We start from the raw sequence: 15,169 nt of genomic DNA, 5'->3' as shown, positions 1-15,169 counted from the left end.
AAATTCCACAGAGCAAGTCCCTTCTACCTCTTTATCCATAGTTTCCTGCTAGCCAGTTCTTTCAATTACCTGCAAGAAAATGTGCCTGGACAATTACTTCTGTATGAATAGGTTGCTTCTGAGTTCGAATGTGGTCTGATTGGCTTTAAGGGTACGTATTTATTTCTCCTGTTTCCTTGCCCGATTTTTGGAATTTTGCTGTGCTGGGACAAAGCCTAGGTTTTGGAGTGAGTGGCACTCACATTGTGTCCCATCCCTGCCACTTTCCAGCTGCATGAGCCTAGACAAATTTCTATGCCCCAGTTCCCTCCTTAGCGAAATGAGACACATTCCATCCACACCCACGGTCAAGTCTTGAGGTGCAAAGGGGCTCAGATTAGCAAACAGCCTACCGCAACACCTGAGACAAATTCGGGCTTGGCAAATGCTTGTTCATCTCCCCGCTTTTCTTCCTATATCCTGTTTTATATACAAATGCATTAAAAAATATGCAAAACAGGGCAATGTTGCAAAAATCAATGTTTATTTGTGCCGCCTTGGACAGAAGCTAGTTTACACTAACTTGGAGGGGAATGGAATGGTCGTGTCCTTCCCCGGATGCCTCACGTGTGGATTCCTCCCTGGACTGAAGCGGACGACCACTGCACGCTGAGCAAGGGCGGCAGAAGTGTCTTCTGAATGTGGGGTCAAGGAACGCGTGCAGGAGGGGGTTGATGCAGCAGTGGGTGGCCGCGACAATCCTCAGGATCTGGACGCTCCTGTCCAGGTTGTAGTCATTCTTGCAGTCGTGCAGGGAGAAAGATTCTTTGAAAGTGGAGAGGAAAAGGGCGATATTGTAGGGTCCCCACATCAGAAGGAAAACAGCCATTATGGCAAAAACAAGCTTAGAACGTCCAGACCTCCTCTCCCCAGACCCTCGTATTTTTCTCATTCGCACGTAGCAAAAGACAAAAACGCACAGTGGCAAAAGAAGTCCCAAAATGTTCATCTTTAAGGTCAGATAACGCTTCCAGGATGTCTCCTCTGCTGGCAGGAAGTGAGGTCGTCCGAAGAAGCACTTGGATGTCTGACTTTCCATCCGAGCTTTGTAAAACACGGATTCAGGCAAAATGACCAGAGTGGCTAGGACCCACGCCAGAACACTTGAGACCAAGCCCCAGCGTGCTGTCCGGGTGGTGGAGGGCAAGCTCACGGGGAAAAACTCCAGGTACCTCTGCACGGTCAGGAGGACGTTGAAAAACGCTTCGCTGTACAGGCCTATCGAGTACAGTACCACTAGAATTCTACAGAAGGGGTTGTTGAGAACCCCCCCGTGCGTCCCAGCATAGGCCCAGAATGGCAGGGCCAGCAAGAAACACAAATTTGAAAAGGTCAAGTTTAGGATGTAGATATTTTCCCTGTGCTTGAGTCCTTTATGTTTCACCAGGATAAGCACGACCCAGACACTGCCCAGGAGACCCGCCAGGAACACGGTGGTGGAGAGCTGCGGAACCACGTGGGCAGCCAGGACCTTGGGGTCGTAGGGGTCGCACTGTTCTACTTTGTTGCTATTCATGTCATCCTCGATGAGGACGTCATAGTCATCGTCGGGAGCCGACGTGTAATTATCCATCTTCAGGCTGCCCCGCACGGACCGGCAAGATTATTTTCCTTCATACAGCAGGGTGGTCCTGGAGTGGGGAAAAAAAAAATGGAATTAGTGTCCGTGAAGCCACCTGTCTCTTTGCTGGTGGTTCATTTTACCTAGAGTAGGTCTACAGCTCAGAAGATTGAAAAATAAACATTTCTCTGACGGATCCCCACCTGCTGAGAGCGGCTGCTGTAAATGACCTCCTCGTTAAGCCGTCACATACTGGACCATGAGCTAATATCACCGGGGAAATTAAAGTAAGCATTACACCTCTTCATTGAACTTAAATTCTCCTGGTGGAAACACGGTTTACCTATCTGAAGATAATATTTAAGGAAACGCACCATCAACGAGAGCCAAGCCCGTTTAGTGTCTTGAAATAAGTCCTAATTCCTACGTGTTCAAAAAGTCTGTTCACCCTGGCAGATAGCTTCCTGTAAGAGGCTGGCCAAGTTCTTCTCTCCAAGGACAGAAACAAAGGTTTGCAAAAGTGAAACCATCCCCAGCATCAACATAGACGTCACTGGTTAAATACAGAGATGACTTACCCCTTGACAGAGTTCCAGGGGGGCAGGGCACGGCCTCCCGACCCACCCTCCGAGCTGCCAGCTGCCGTGGGAATGGCCTGGGGCCCCTGAGAGACTGGCTTTCTGAGCAGCCCCAGTCCTGACCCTTGGGGGCAAGAGAAGCCACTGTTTAAGCCCTGGGGAGCTCTACACCACAAGTCACTGGTCACGGTTTCAGGGACTAACCCAAAGAAAACAACTTGAAAGCTTCTCCGGACCCCTACAGAGTTTCTCAAGCCTCTGAGAGAAACCAGGAAGTTGTTTTCTCCTCCTGGTGCCCCGTGGACCCCGCCTTTGATTTCCCCCTGGCCTTTAGACAGGCGTCCTCCTGGCTGTCCCAGATAAGGGAACTGACTTGTCACTGCTCCCCAGTGATATGAGGTGGGGCGACAGCAGGACACTTCTGAGTGGGTGACAGCCAGCAGTGGAGGGGAAAGTGTCCTGTGGGAGCTCTGTGTGCAGACCCCAGGGCGGAAGCCCACTCTGTGCATCTGTAGGGCATCTAGAAGGCTCGGGGAGAACCACAGTGAACGGTTGAGAGACCCTGGTGGTGGGGGGCGTCCCAAGAGAGGATCTGGGGACAAAGGAAGTCACAGAGTGGTGTCCCTTGGGAAGGGGGCTGGTGCAGAGAGGCCAGGGCTCAGTGAGTGGGGGGCTGCTATGGGATTTAACAAAAATGTTGTGAGGGAAGCCAGGAGTTAAGCAAGCCGTGAAGCGCTGCCCCTGCTCCCAGAAGATCCCAGAAAATTCCACGGAGGTTGGGGGTGGGTCGAGTCTGGGCTACAGAGCTGGTGGGGAGAACTCCCAGCCCAGGACTGCGGTGGGGGAGGGGGAGGTCTGAGGCCCGAGAGAAAGGAAGCTGGAGGAGTCCAGATTTCAGAGTGGAGGGAGGAAGCAGGGGGTGGTCAGGGGGCAGGAACCAGGCAGGGAGGGTGACTTGGAAGAAGGATGAAGAGGAACACCAAACAGCAGGGAAGTTCGTATGAACTTCTCCCAGATCTGCTCTCGGGACTCGTGACTGACCTAATTTGGGGCCACCCCGCTGCACAGTGGTTTAGCACTCACAGACCTGGTTCGAGGACATCCTGTTAACGAACTCCAGAGATGTGTCCGAGGTAGCTTTCAACTCAGAGCGTGGACCTGTGAAGATGGAAATAGAAGCAAACTATTTAAAAAAAAAAAGGCAAAAACAAACATAAAAAGGGCCCAGACGAAAATGCGGTTGAGTGTTAAATTTAACTCAAAGATGACGTTTGTCCTCCGTACAGGGTTGGCGTCGGTGGGAACCTGGGCTGTGCGTGCTTCCCAGCAAGGACATGTCCCCCTCCCCCGGCACGGGCTTCTGTAAGTGAGTGGGAGGTCACAGCCCACTGGTGGCAGCACGGCCCTGGGACCTGTGGACCATCTGCCTGGGGCTCTCCCTCCCTGGTTTGGGCTGTTTGGAGCCACACCAGCCCCACCCTACCTCCTCCCCAGGACCTTGAGTAAGTGATGGAGGCTCAGTAAGGCTCATGCCTTATTGCCACCTGCTCACTGGTCCACGCTGGGCAAGAGGATGACAGTTAAGTCAACTCGGAATCAGGGAAAGCCCCGTGGATATACACACGCACCCTGCGTGGTTAAATGGAGGAGACCAGCAGCAGGCGGACTTCACGCGTGTCACAGAATTCTATGAGATTTGAAGTTCCCCAGGAAAAACAATGGAAATTCATGACCGCCCCCAACTTCCCGATATCAATGGCTTTCGCTTTCAGTATTATGTTATTTTGGCTTGATTCCCAACATTCTGCTTACCCAGCCTCAGGCCATGGGGTCCTTCACCCCCCACTTTTTTGAAAATTGAGAGATAATTGACACATACCATTGTGTAAGTTTAAGGTCTACAGCATATTGATTTGATGCATTTTTATTGCAAAAGGATGGCCATCGGGATGTTGGCTAACACCTCTGTTCCATCACGTCACTACCGCTTCTTCTAGTGGTGCGAACTGTTAAGATATGTCCTGGCAGCAAGTTTGATGTTTATGACACAGTTTTGTTCCCTATAATCGCTATACTCTGTATTCGCTCTCACGGCCTTGGGATTCTAGAAACTTCTAAATGGGTAGGATGGAATGGCTCAGAGGCCTGAAGTGGAGGCAAGAGGAAAGTTTTATTACCATTTTGCTATCTGGAACCGTAATAGGCTCTTCATTGTTGGTGAAAGCTTACCGCATTCTGTGACTTCAGCTTGCGGCTCGCAGACCTTGCCTGCGAGGGTCTGAGTTCTTCTTTATGGCTATAATTCAACCCCAAATTCAGCCCAAGAAACTAAGAAGCTATAACTCTTATTCTCCTGTACTCAGAGAGCATTCCTTCATTCAGTTCATTGGTTCAGCTAGTCACCTTTATTACAGCGTGCCTGGCAGGTGCCTGGCCGGATGAACAATGTAGGCAAAGAGTCTGAACTTCACAGAGCTTATGTCCTGCAGACAAAACCAGAATAAGCACGTAAGTTGCAGGGTAGGAGGAGGGATGTTCTGCGGAGAAAAGCAGAGCAGGAAGGAGGGTGGGAAGGGCCGGGATGGTTCGGGGATTTACATTATATGTCAGATGGTCTGAGAAAACATGATGACAGGTGTGTGTAGGGACAGCGCGGGATTAGGCCCAATAATTAATGCTCACGATCTCATTCTCCTCTTGTTTTACTAAGTTCTTACACCAGGGAGCTTAGAAAGCACACAGCCCAGTGGGTTGTACTTGCACTGTCTCCAACAAGGTCTGAGGCTCAGCCTTGGGAGGGAAGGCATCTTCCAAGTGTGTTCAAAGCGTCTGGGTATTCTGTCTTAGCCTAGAGACAGCGCCTTATGTCTGCTGGTCCTGTAGTTAGTCCCCTATTACTAGTTAGGAATTCTTCATAGTAAATGCTCTTTGTTCACGCTACTGGTGTGATTTCTGTCTCTCGACTGGATGCAGGTTGACAGATAGCCAACACTGAACTTAGCTCAGTGAAAGGTTGCCAGCATCCCTGGATGCCGAATGGCTAACACGGCAAATTTCTCAGGGATCAAACTTGATACTGAGAAAATGGGTATTCAAAATTTTAGAATTATGCTAATTTAATCTATCCCTTAAACTGACTTCTTCAAATATCAGTGCTTTCAGATTATCCATCTTCTAAGTTTTATTTGAAAATATTACATTACAGAAAAATTAGGAAGTACAGAAAAAATAATCTATAATAGTGATATTCACAAAGAACAGCCATTATAATTTTTAAACAGCACCACTTCTTAACAAAAAATGTGCAAAAACTGCTTTTAGATGCCTGCTTTCTGCCGGACTAGTTGTTTGGCATTGAGTGGTAGATGAAAAGGGCAAGTATCCATATGTTGTAATTTTCAGCATTCTGAGGGTGTCTGTCCTGCCCCCACATTTTCTCCCACTGACTGCCTAATGACTGACCCTCCATCTCAGTGCTTGGTCCTCCCAGTCGCTGGCCTTCCTGGGAGGGCAGCAAAGGGGGAATGATCCTTTCAAAATGAGATCATCCTGATAATCAACCCTAAAACACAGATTTTCTATGTACTTGCTGGAAGAAAAATTGTTACCTGTATCTAAAAAAGCCTCTCTTGGCGCATGCTCCGTTCATTACACAGTGTGCTAAAAAAGCGTAAAAGAGAAAATCTGGGGCGGGGGGAAACTTTGCCGAAGTAAGTTTGAAAAAGAGCAAAACTAAAAAATTTAAGCAGGTGTCTTTACTACAGGACTTCTCAGAACTCTTAATGTGCTAATAAGCACGGCGATCTTCCGTGAGGAAGGGAAGGTCTGCAATGTTTCCCAAAGCTGTTTGATCACGGAACCCCCTTTTTTATTCTCAGACAGATATTTACGGGCCAAGGGCTCTGCAGAACATAATTTGAGTAGTGTTGCCTTTGACATTCGTGTGTTACTGTGTCTCGGTATGGCCATGGGGAAGGACCTCCTCATCTCTGAAGGGAGCACAGTGACCGAGGGTCCCAGCTGTTGCATCCTGAAACACATCCTCGCATTCATGCCAAGGCCATGCCTACCGGGGGCTGCTCCAGCCAGTGACCCTCTTAGGGACATGGGGACAGGCCCAGTGCTGGGAGGTAGGCTCTGATGGTGACTTTGGCTGGTGCTTTCCCCCAGCCTAGCACCCTTCCTCTCTTCTTCACTTGGGGACAATTCTGCTTTGTGATCCAGTGGTTTTCCCAGCTTCTCCTGACTCCCTTGCAATCTCTCAGACATTTCCTCTAATACACTTCCTCTACGCCACATCCTGTCTTGAAGGAACTGAGCCAACACAGTCTTGGAAGGATGGCTGTGAGTCTTGAGCCCTTTGCTTGCTGGAGAATGATACACTTTGCAGCACCCCATCCCTCTCTGACTATCTTGTCCACCATCTACCTGTCAGGATGGAACTTTCCGGAACACAGGAGACCAGGTACTGCCATCATGCCCCCATCCTGCTCAACTGCTCAGGTCTTTTACCTTGTCTTGGTTCCCATCGACATTCTCCTTTGTGCTTCCTCTGCCGTTGGCTCATTTCTCCATGTTTCCTCTCTCCCCATGCTCTTCCTCTGCACCTCTGGAACCTGAACTCCAGAGCAGATGCTCCTTCTGACATCCTTCACTCATTCCAGAACATTGCTAGCATCTCTTGTCTCTTGAGGATACTCCTTCCTTCTCATACCTACCTCAGACTTGGGGGTCAGGAGTGACATCTCCGGCCCCAGTGCCTCTTGCTGACCATCGCTCCCGGGTATGTAGGAGACCTCTTGAGTCCCCACCTCTCTGACCATGTCACCTTCTGCTCCACCACCAGCCCGATGGCCCTCTTCTTTCATTTTAGCCTTGTGTACCATGGATAACAGGCTTCTGTTCACCCCTAGTCCTCCATGTCCTGGAGACCTACCTGTCCAAGTTGACTCCCATTCAGCTCCCAGGTCATCACTTTCATGGACTCATTAATTCAACTTCACTGAGTTCTGTTAACACTGATCCACCACTGAACGCTTACAATGAAATAGCTCATTTTCCTTTTTTTTTTTAAGATTTTATTTATTTATTTGACAGACAGAGATCACACGTAGGCAGAGAGGCAGGCAGAGAGAGAGAGAGAGAGGAGAAAGCAGGCTCCTTGCAGTGCAAAGAGCCTGATGTGGGGCTCAATCCCAGGACCCTGGGATCATGACGTGAGCCGAAGGCCGAGGCTTTAACCCACTGAACCACCCAGGCGCCCCATGAAATAGCTCATTTTCCTGATGACAGCTGCCACCCCTCTGACCCTCCTCCCTCCATTCGCTTCCCACCATTGGTTGTTCTCCTTCCTCGAGTCTTCTAGCTCTGCCTGCGGGAGCCTCGGGTAGTCACACCCCTCCCGTCTTGCTGAGAGCCTAGTCTATCGCTTAGCCACACTCTGATCTATACCCTGTTCTCCCTTAAAGCCCTGCCTTAGATCAACCCATCCATCTGCTTCTCCCTTCCAATTTTTCTCTCAGTATGTGTTTCTGAGGATAGCTGGTTAAAACCACTTAGCCACAAAGAGAAGACCCATCACTAATTTGTGGTCTCCAGGCTCAGCTAGCCTCCAGAGATTTTTCTCATTTCCCCAGTCACTCTTCTGAGTGTCCTAAATCGTCACCTTCTCCTGTCTTCCGTTGGCTACTCCAAGCCCCCTAGAACTCTTCTAGTGCCTTCAAACTCCCACCGCCGCCACATTCACTTCTGCTCAGGAGGTGGCCTCATCTCCTGCTTTTCTCAGAACCCTCTCCGCTCCCTGGCTTCCAGCTCCAAATGTCATCTCCATTCCTTCTCCTCCATGGACAGAGCTTCTCCTCGGAGAGCAGACGCTCATTTCTCCTCCCGCCCTCTGGACCACACTCTGTCTGACCTCTGGCAACTGTTTCCGACGGTCAGTTCCAACCTCAACTGCATTCTTCACAATATTGAAATGCTCTGGTCTCTCCTTTAACAAAAGGCCATAAACCCATCCTGAACCCCACACGTTGCTCTAACTACATACTCTCCCTCTTCTCAGGCAGCCTTCATTCATTGTCCAAATCTGTTCTTCCTCCTTTGTTCTTGTTCATTCTCTACTCAGTCCCCTCCAGGCTGGCATCGGTCCAGACCCTTCTGCTGATATTGGCCTCCTCAGGGTCCCCAACACCCTTCTGTGCTGAAATGTCATCATTGCTCTGTGAAGCACCCGTGGGCAGGAAGTGACCAATATGTCCCTGCTCACAGCGAAGCCAACGATACATCAACATCACCATATCTGGGGCTTTCCAAGCTGAAGCCATGCTTAATGGTTTCGAAACCCTTGTGAAATCTAAGAAACATTAGTATGGGTTTTCCAGTAAAGATGGCAGAAGGAAGCAGGATCAATGGTCTTGCTCTCCTCTGGTATCTTATCAAATAGCTTCAACAAAAATTCTTAAAAATACCAGTAGCAACCGAACACAAAACAGGCTGCAATCTTGTGCCAAAACCTTCAAATGCGGTGCATTACAGCGATGTCTAAACCGAATCCTATTACAGACACAGTATTGAAGAAAGAGCGAGAATCAGCAAATCCTGAGAATTATCCTAATATTCTCCCGTCAGAGACAAGTGGTGGAAGAGGAGTTATGTCTCCCTAGGAAAAGAAAGGAAAAACCTTCCTGAGTAAAAGCCTTCTCATTCCAATAGGGTTTCTTGGACTTCACACATTCTAAGACAACGTGTGGAGCGAGGGCAATAGGACAGACTCCACAGAAGTCAAATATACCCTTGTACACACTGAGTAACTTCTAGTAGTGATATTCTGGTTTTTTTTTTTTTTTGCTCTTTTTTTTTTAAAAAGGATTTTGATTTCTTGTGAAAAAAAATTTTTTTAAGGTTTTGTTTATTTATTAGAGAGAGAGAGAGCTTGAGTGGGGCAAGGGACAGGGGAGAGGGAGAAGCAGACTTCCTGTTGAGCAGGGAGCCCGATGTGGGACTCAATCCCAGGACCCTAGATCATGACCTGAGCTGAAGGCAGATGCTTAACCCACTGAGCCATCCAGGTGCTCTGATTCTGTGTAAAAATACTTCGAATCAACTAATGACTTAACCCAGTCTTTCAGGGTTCTAGTCCTACGGTTTGGGAGGCCTGCCCACTGTCACTCTTGGTGCTGTATTTCCTCGTGTGTTTTGTAGCTCCGTGTGAATTCACCTTTATTGGGAATTACTGGTCCTGAGCAGCTTTTTGTGGCACGCGGTGGGAGCACTCCCTTCCGGAGGAGTTTTGCATTTGTTTCCACCAGGACCATGAGGGGTATCTGTGGCCTGAGCTGAATTTTAGTTTCCGGGTCTCCCGTTTTGAGGGTATTATAACATCGAACTTGCTATTTGCACGAAGGATGGGTTTTGGAGTCTTGAGAGATTTTTCCGCCTGCCACCTGGAGTCAAGGCCAAGCCAGCTAAGCTACCTTATTGTCCCCGCCCGTGGGTGAGTTTCCTCCCCAGGGACCTGCTTTCTGCAGGGACCTGTCTGCACCAGCTCCTGTCACACATGGCCCAAGGTCTTGCTGTCTGCTCTGTGTCGGATGTAGGCTCCACAGCCTCTTAGGATGTGTGTGCCTTTTGATGTGTTTATATCGGACAGTGATCAAAATAATAAATATCCATGAAGTGAATGTTCAGGGAATATTTGTCGGAAAATGTTATTCATTTCATAGGCATTTAGTGTCTGCTGTTTGGTTAAATCCACCCCCCACCCCCCCACCCCTGCGCCTTCAGTACTCACTCCCCATCCCCTTCCAGCCTGCTTTGGGTCCCAGAGGCAAATCTTGTTAAGGGCAGAGCTTCCACCCTCTGACCCTTAGAGTCTCAGTCAGGCTTGGCCAATGGGGGCTTTGGGTAGGAGGTTAGAGGCTGAGGTTTAGCACCCTGGCTCCTTCCTGGTGGGGCTGGTCTATCTCTTGACCTTGACTGAGGCAGTCCCTCCCCCTGCTCTGGCCCTTGTTCCGAGCAGTTGGAATGGCAGTCGGTTCTCTCCTGCATCGGGCACTGCTCAATGCACCAGGGTTTCCCTACCCCCTGTTGAAATCTCAGGAGGAATCCTCTTACCAACCTTCCTCAGTTGCCTTACTGGAATGTGCCATTTGCTTTAGGCAAGACTCTGCAGGACTCATCTCCTGGGTTCCAGGAACTCTGCCGTCCCCGGGGGCGGGGGGAAACTGTGAGCAAAGAGACCCATCCCCTGCCCTCATGGCGTTGATGTTCTAGAGGGAGCTGGGCAGGTACCTAATTGGTCACGATCTGGGGAGTCTGGCGCTGTGCTGGGGGAAGCACACGGGAGCTAGGGGGGCGGTGGGCGAGGACACCCGCCCTGTCCGGAGGAACCCGGGGTGGTGTCCCATGGGAGGGGCTGTCTAAGCAGAAAGCCTGAGTGGGAGTTAGCCAGGTGAAGAAGGGCACAGCCTCTTCTCTCTTCCCTTCTCCTCCCAATGTCTTCTTTAGGTCCCTGAGCCGCCATTCACCTGTCTCTAGAGATGGGGCAAGGCAAGGAAAACAGAACCCGGAGTGGGGGGAGACATTTTATTACTATCAGCCTCTGAGTTTCTGCGGAAGAGAAAGTTGAAACGAGGAACCAGACTATTTTCGATCTAATTCCTGGGAGTCTAGAGCTCAGAGGGACAGCTGCAGGCCAACGCCTAGCTGGGGAGGGCTTCCGGGGGGCACCGCTGTCAGTGAGTGGGTGGGGCAGGACTGGACAGAGGGAGAAGCAGATCCCGGTGTGGAGACCCTTGAAGCCCCCACTGACCCCGTGGGGAGCTCTGGGCCTGGGATGGTCCTTCAGCTCTGTCCCATATGGAGGGAAGGGGGCCAGGCCCTTGCAACCTTCCATCAGTCGGTCACGGGCCTTAATTGTCCCCTGGGAAGGGACAGAGCTCAGAGAAGGCAGGCCCCAGTGGCTGAGGTTGGTCCCTGTCCCCAGCAGCTGGGAGGGTGCATGCCCTGACCCTGCAGAAGGCATCTGGGCAGACTCCACAGCACCCATGGCATTTGGGTTTCTGACAAGTTTCCTGCTTAAGAAGGAACGGTGAGCGAAATTTCTAAAACCACCGTGTCGTAAGACTTCGAGCCATATTGGGTGCACTCGTGCATGCCCGAGGAGTCACGTGCAGCAAAGGCAAACCACTCACTCAATGTGACCCCTCTGGTGGTCACTCACCCTCTGGTGTCTGAGTGAAAAACAGAGTTGAAGAGGAACTGGACTGTCCCAGACCCCATCCTCCAGCTTTTTCCTTTTTCTTTCCTCTTTCTTGTTCCCCACCAAAGTGGCCACGCTCCTGTTTCCATGGGCTCAGGCGGGTTGGACAGTCACTGGTCTGAGAGCAGCCATATTTAAAAGAGATTGAAAAAAATCTCTTTTTATGAGCAGGGGTAAAAAGTAATAAAACAAGGAGCGTTCTCGTTTTAACAAAATTCCATCATGACTGGGAAGGGTTTGCCCTGGTGGCCGCGGTGAGCCCTAGTTGTTGGACCCTGAAGGCTCTGCTGCCTCCCTGCCCAGTGCCCTGCCACGGATGGTCCCTGAGGCTCCCCAGAGGCTCGGCAGCCCTTCCCTTGCAGGCCCTGGGGCTCCCGTCTCTGCCCCAGAGTTCTGGACCCCTGCATCCCCTTCCCGTCCCAAAGGATTCAGCTGCGCCCTCTGGAAAGGGTGATTAGAAAGGGCCCCTAACCAGCTAACCAGGACCTTCCAACCACAGAGGCGGGTCCTGTCCCCCCTGGACAGTCCAGAACTTGGGTACAAAAGTGGTGCCTTTCCAGGGGGAGGGCGGAAGCAGGGTTCTGTGTCCTTGGCTGTGAGTCGGCTGGGGAAGAGACGGGCAGAGGCCATGAAGTTATCTTGCTTTTCTGATTGCGTCATGGAGTCAGTGGATGTTTTTTCCACCCTTACCTTGCTTCATATCTCTGCAGCGTTTGACACTGTTGACATTTCCTCTTCCTCTCAGAGGTCTCTTCTCTGCACTGACTCTGCCTTTCCTGGCACACCTTTTCCTTCTCGCTGGGACTCCTTTACTGCCTGGGTGCTCCTCTTGGTTCTGTCTGGGGCCATCTGTCCACCCCCACGGGGTCCACTGCCTGTAACTGTGGGTCTCCATGCATGTGCTCTGCTGGGTTCAAGGCAGCTCCTCCTGACACTGCCATCTGGATGGCCCCCAGGATTTCTAACTCAATCTGTCCAGAAACTTGCCCCTGAAGCCAGTGCTTTGCATCCCCCTGGGCTGGGACCCTAGCCTTGCCCTCCCTGCTTCCCCCACTCCCTCAGTCCAAGTCCTGATGAATCCTTGTCCCCGATAGCTTTCAGATCCCTTCACTTATCTCTACCCAGAGCTTTTTACCTTGGCAGATGACTCTGCTGTGTCCTAGGAGTGCAGCCCAACTTTTGCCTTGGGGCTCCGATTCCATCCCTGCCGTCCTCCAGTGCCTGCTACTCCGGGGCCAATCAGCAGTCCAGAGTCTGCGTTTACTCCCTGGCTTCAAGCCCCGCATGCCTCTGGCCCACGCTCCTCAGCACTCCGTGCGAGGCCCAGCCGCATTTGCTCTCCACCCACCAGCTTGCAATCCTGTCTCTTCCTACTTTTCTTCTCTCCTACTGCTCTCACAAAAGCACTTAGGGTTCCCGGAAGTTTCCTCTGTGTCTTCTCACACAGGGCTTGCACTGCGATTCCTCCCACGCGGACACACTGGTCCTCGTGCTTTCTCCTTGCAGGACCTCTACCTCCCACTCCGAACCGGATCACTTAGAAAGACGCCTGGCATGGCTGTGTTCTAGGAGCTCCTTGCCAGTGAGGACGGGGGTTGGAGGGTATGGCATTCTGGCTCCCGCTGGGACTCTCTGTGGGCGTGCCCTGCAGCCACAGGTGTGGGAAGGCCATGGAAGTGGAGGAGTAGCACGAATGAGGATGAAGATAGTGTGTCTGAGGACACCAGGCTCCCATGGCCATGCCAGGGATCCAGAATGTTCCACACATAAGCTGCAGCAATCTGGAGGTGGGAGGCCTGAACCAGCCCCCTAGAGGCCTCAGACTCCTCTTTTTTGTTTAGAGAGACAGAGAGAGAGAGAGGATGAGCGGGGAGGGGCAGAGGGAGAAGGAGAGAGAGACTCCCAGGCAGACTCCACACTGAGCGCCGAGCCCAACGCAGGACTCGATCTCACGACCCTGGGGTCAGGACCTGAGTTGAAATCAAGAGTCGATGCTTAACCGACTGAGCCTCCCAGGGACCCCCAGGTTCATCTAGAACAGGCTTCAAGTAAGGCAGAGACACCAGATAGGGTTTCTAACCATGGCAACTGCCCACAATTGGATCGGAGAAGCTTCCGTTGTTGGGGGTTGTTCCATGCATCAGGGGACATGAGGCAGCATGGCTGGCCTCTTCCCAGGTTCGGCCGGACCTTGCTGGACAGCCACTGGAGGCGAAGCACGCCCCGGTGGGTACCCGTCCCACCCAAACAATCAACTGCGGAGTTGGGGGACCGGGAGCAACGGGCCTTGTACCTCCTGAATTTGACTCCTGCATCCTGGGATGGGACTCAAGATGCTAGGAAGGGGAGGTAGGAGTCTGGGCTCTAGGACAAGTGGAGCTCAGAGTGAGGGAGTGTTTGTTTGCCCAGAGACTAGCTTCCGTTGTGCTGCCAAGTAAGAGCCTGATAGAAACGTGAGACATGAGTCATCTTCTCCTGCTTCCCAGGCTCCGGAGAAGGCTCTGGGTGGGGGGGGGGGGGCGGCCTTGGTGCAGGGGGTGCCCCTCACTTTCACGGGGACCCTCTGGCTCCCTGGCTCCTGCCACCCCTTGAAGACAGGACTCGGGCCACGCTGGGCGCTAGCCCCAGCACACCAGCTTCTCAATCAACATTAGGTGAATCACTAAGTCCCTTAACATGCAAGTCCCGAACGAGTGACCCTTTCCACCGTCATTTGTTCGTTAACTCTGTGCTGCGTGAAGGAGGGAGTGGAGTTTTTGATCGAGGAGGAGTACCACGAGGTGGGTAAAAGGGTTCATCTTCCCAAAGCAGTATTCTTTTGTAATGATCATCAGATCCCTCGAGAAAGCAATTTCCAAGGGGATAGACAAACACCTAGTAGAAGAAACTGCTGGTGTCTTGGCTGGGACGGCTGTATGGAATTACCGCAGACCTGGGTGGGGCGGGGCGGATGGTTTCAAGAACCGACGTGCGCTTCTCAGACGGCTGGAGGCTGGAAGTCCAAGATCAAGTGGCCGACACTTGTGTCTGGCGGGAGCCCACTTCCTGGTTTGCAGATGACCATGTTCTCATTTTTGTCTTCACAGGGGAAGGACTGAGAGAAGGAGCGAGCTCTCGTGTCTCTCCTTACAAGGGAAGGGGCCCCTCATGATCTCATCGCCTCCCAAACCCCCCACCCCCCAACGCCATCACATGGGGTGTTAAGATTTCAACATTCAAATTTTGGGGGCGGCCAACACACATTCGACCTCCAACAGCTGGCAAACAATCTATGCGTGGAAACCCATCAACTCATCTGGAAAAAGAAAGAAGCAACTGAAAAGGAGGAAGGAGAGAACTCTTTCTTGCTGAGTGTGGGAGATGTGGGGGTTTTTAGATCTGTACTAGTGAGGGCTCAGCTCCTCTAGCGGTTATGGGGAGAGCTGGAACATTCCTGGGGTTGATCATAGGATAGATGGAATGGTTGGATGTCTTTCCTTGGGAAAGATGGGACCCCCAGGCAGCTCTGCCTTGGGACATAGCTCTCCCCAGGTAGTCCTAAGGCCTCCCTCCAGGGCACTGTTGGGCACCGTGGGGTGCATTAACGGTCATTGCTTTTGGGAGCAAGAACCTGATGGACTCACCTTGAGCAGCACATGTTTGCACTGTGTGGGAGGTAGGTAGCCTTTCTAACTTGTGACCACTGCAACAGCACTTGGGGTCCGGTGGGGGACTTGAGCGGCTCTGACTGAC

General features: G+C 51.5%; 1 protein-coding gene across 5 annotated transcripts; it reads right to left on the bottom strand.

The window, feature by feature from the left end:
* Positions 1 to 508: 508 nt before the first annotated feature.
* CCRL2 (C-C motif chemokine receptor like 2) lies at positions 509 to 12,694 on the bottom strand. 5 transcript variants are annotated; one of them, XM_045989890.1, is made up of 3 exons: positions 12,573 to 12,694; positions 3,266 to 3,336; positions 509 to 1,670 (listed from the first exon to the last, which is right to left on the bottom strand). In XM_045989890.1, exon 3 carries the CDS (start codon positions 1,610 to 1,612, stop codon positions 548 to 550), a length of 1,065 nt encoding a protein of 354 aa, XP_045845846.1. In that variant the 5' UTR covers positions 1,613 to 1,670; positions 3,266 to 3,336; positions 12,573 to 12,694; the 3' UTR covers positions 509 to 547. The 5 variants fall into 5 exon arrangements, with proteins under 5 accessions (XP_045845846.1, XP_045845844.1, XP_045845841.1 ...); XM_045989888.1 differs by lacking the exon at positions 12,573 to 12,694 and adding an exon at positions 3,807 to 3,836; XM_045989885.1 differs by lacking the exons at positions 3,266 to 3,336; positions 12,573 to 12,694 and adding an exon at positions 2,179 to 2,437.
* Positions 12,695 to 15,169: the final 2,475 nt, after the last annotated feature.

This window comes from Meles meles, chromosome 20 (genome assembly GCF_922984935.1).
Source record: "Meles meles chromosome 20, mMelMel3.1 paternal haplotype, whole genome shotgun sequence".
Taxonomy (NCBI): Eukaryota; Metazoa; Chordata; class Mammalia; order Carnivora; family Mustelidae; genus Meles; species Meles meles.
Note: the sequence above shows the minus strand (reverse complement) of the source record. Positions and strands in the feature narration are given on the sequence as shown.

Bases quoted from the DNA above. Each gene is read 5' to 3' on its own strand.
- CCRL2 (XM_045989890.1), bottom strand. From the start codon at position 1,612: ATGGATAATTACACGTCGGCTCCCGACGATGACTATGACGTCCTCATC.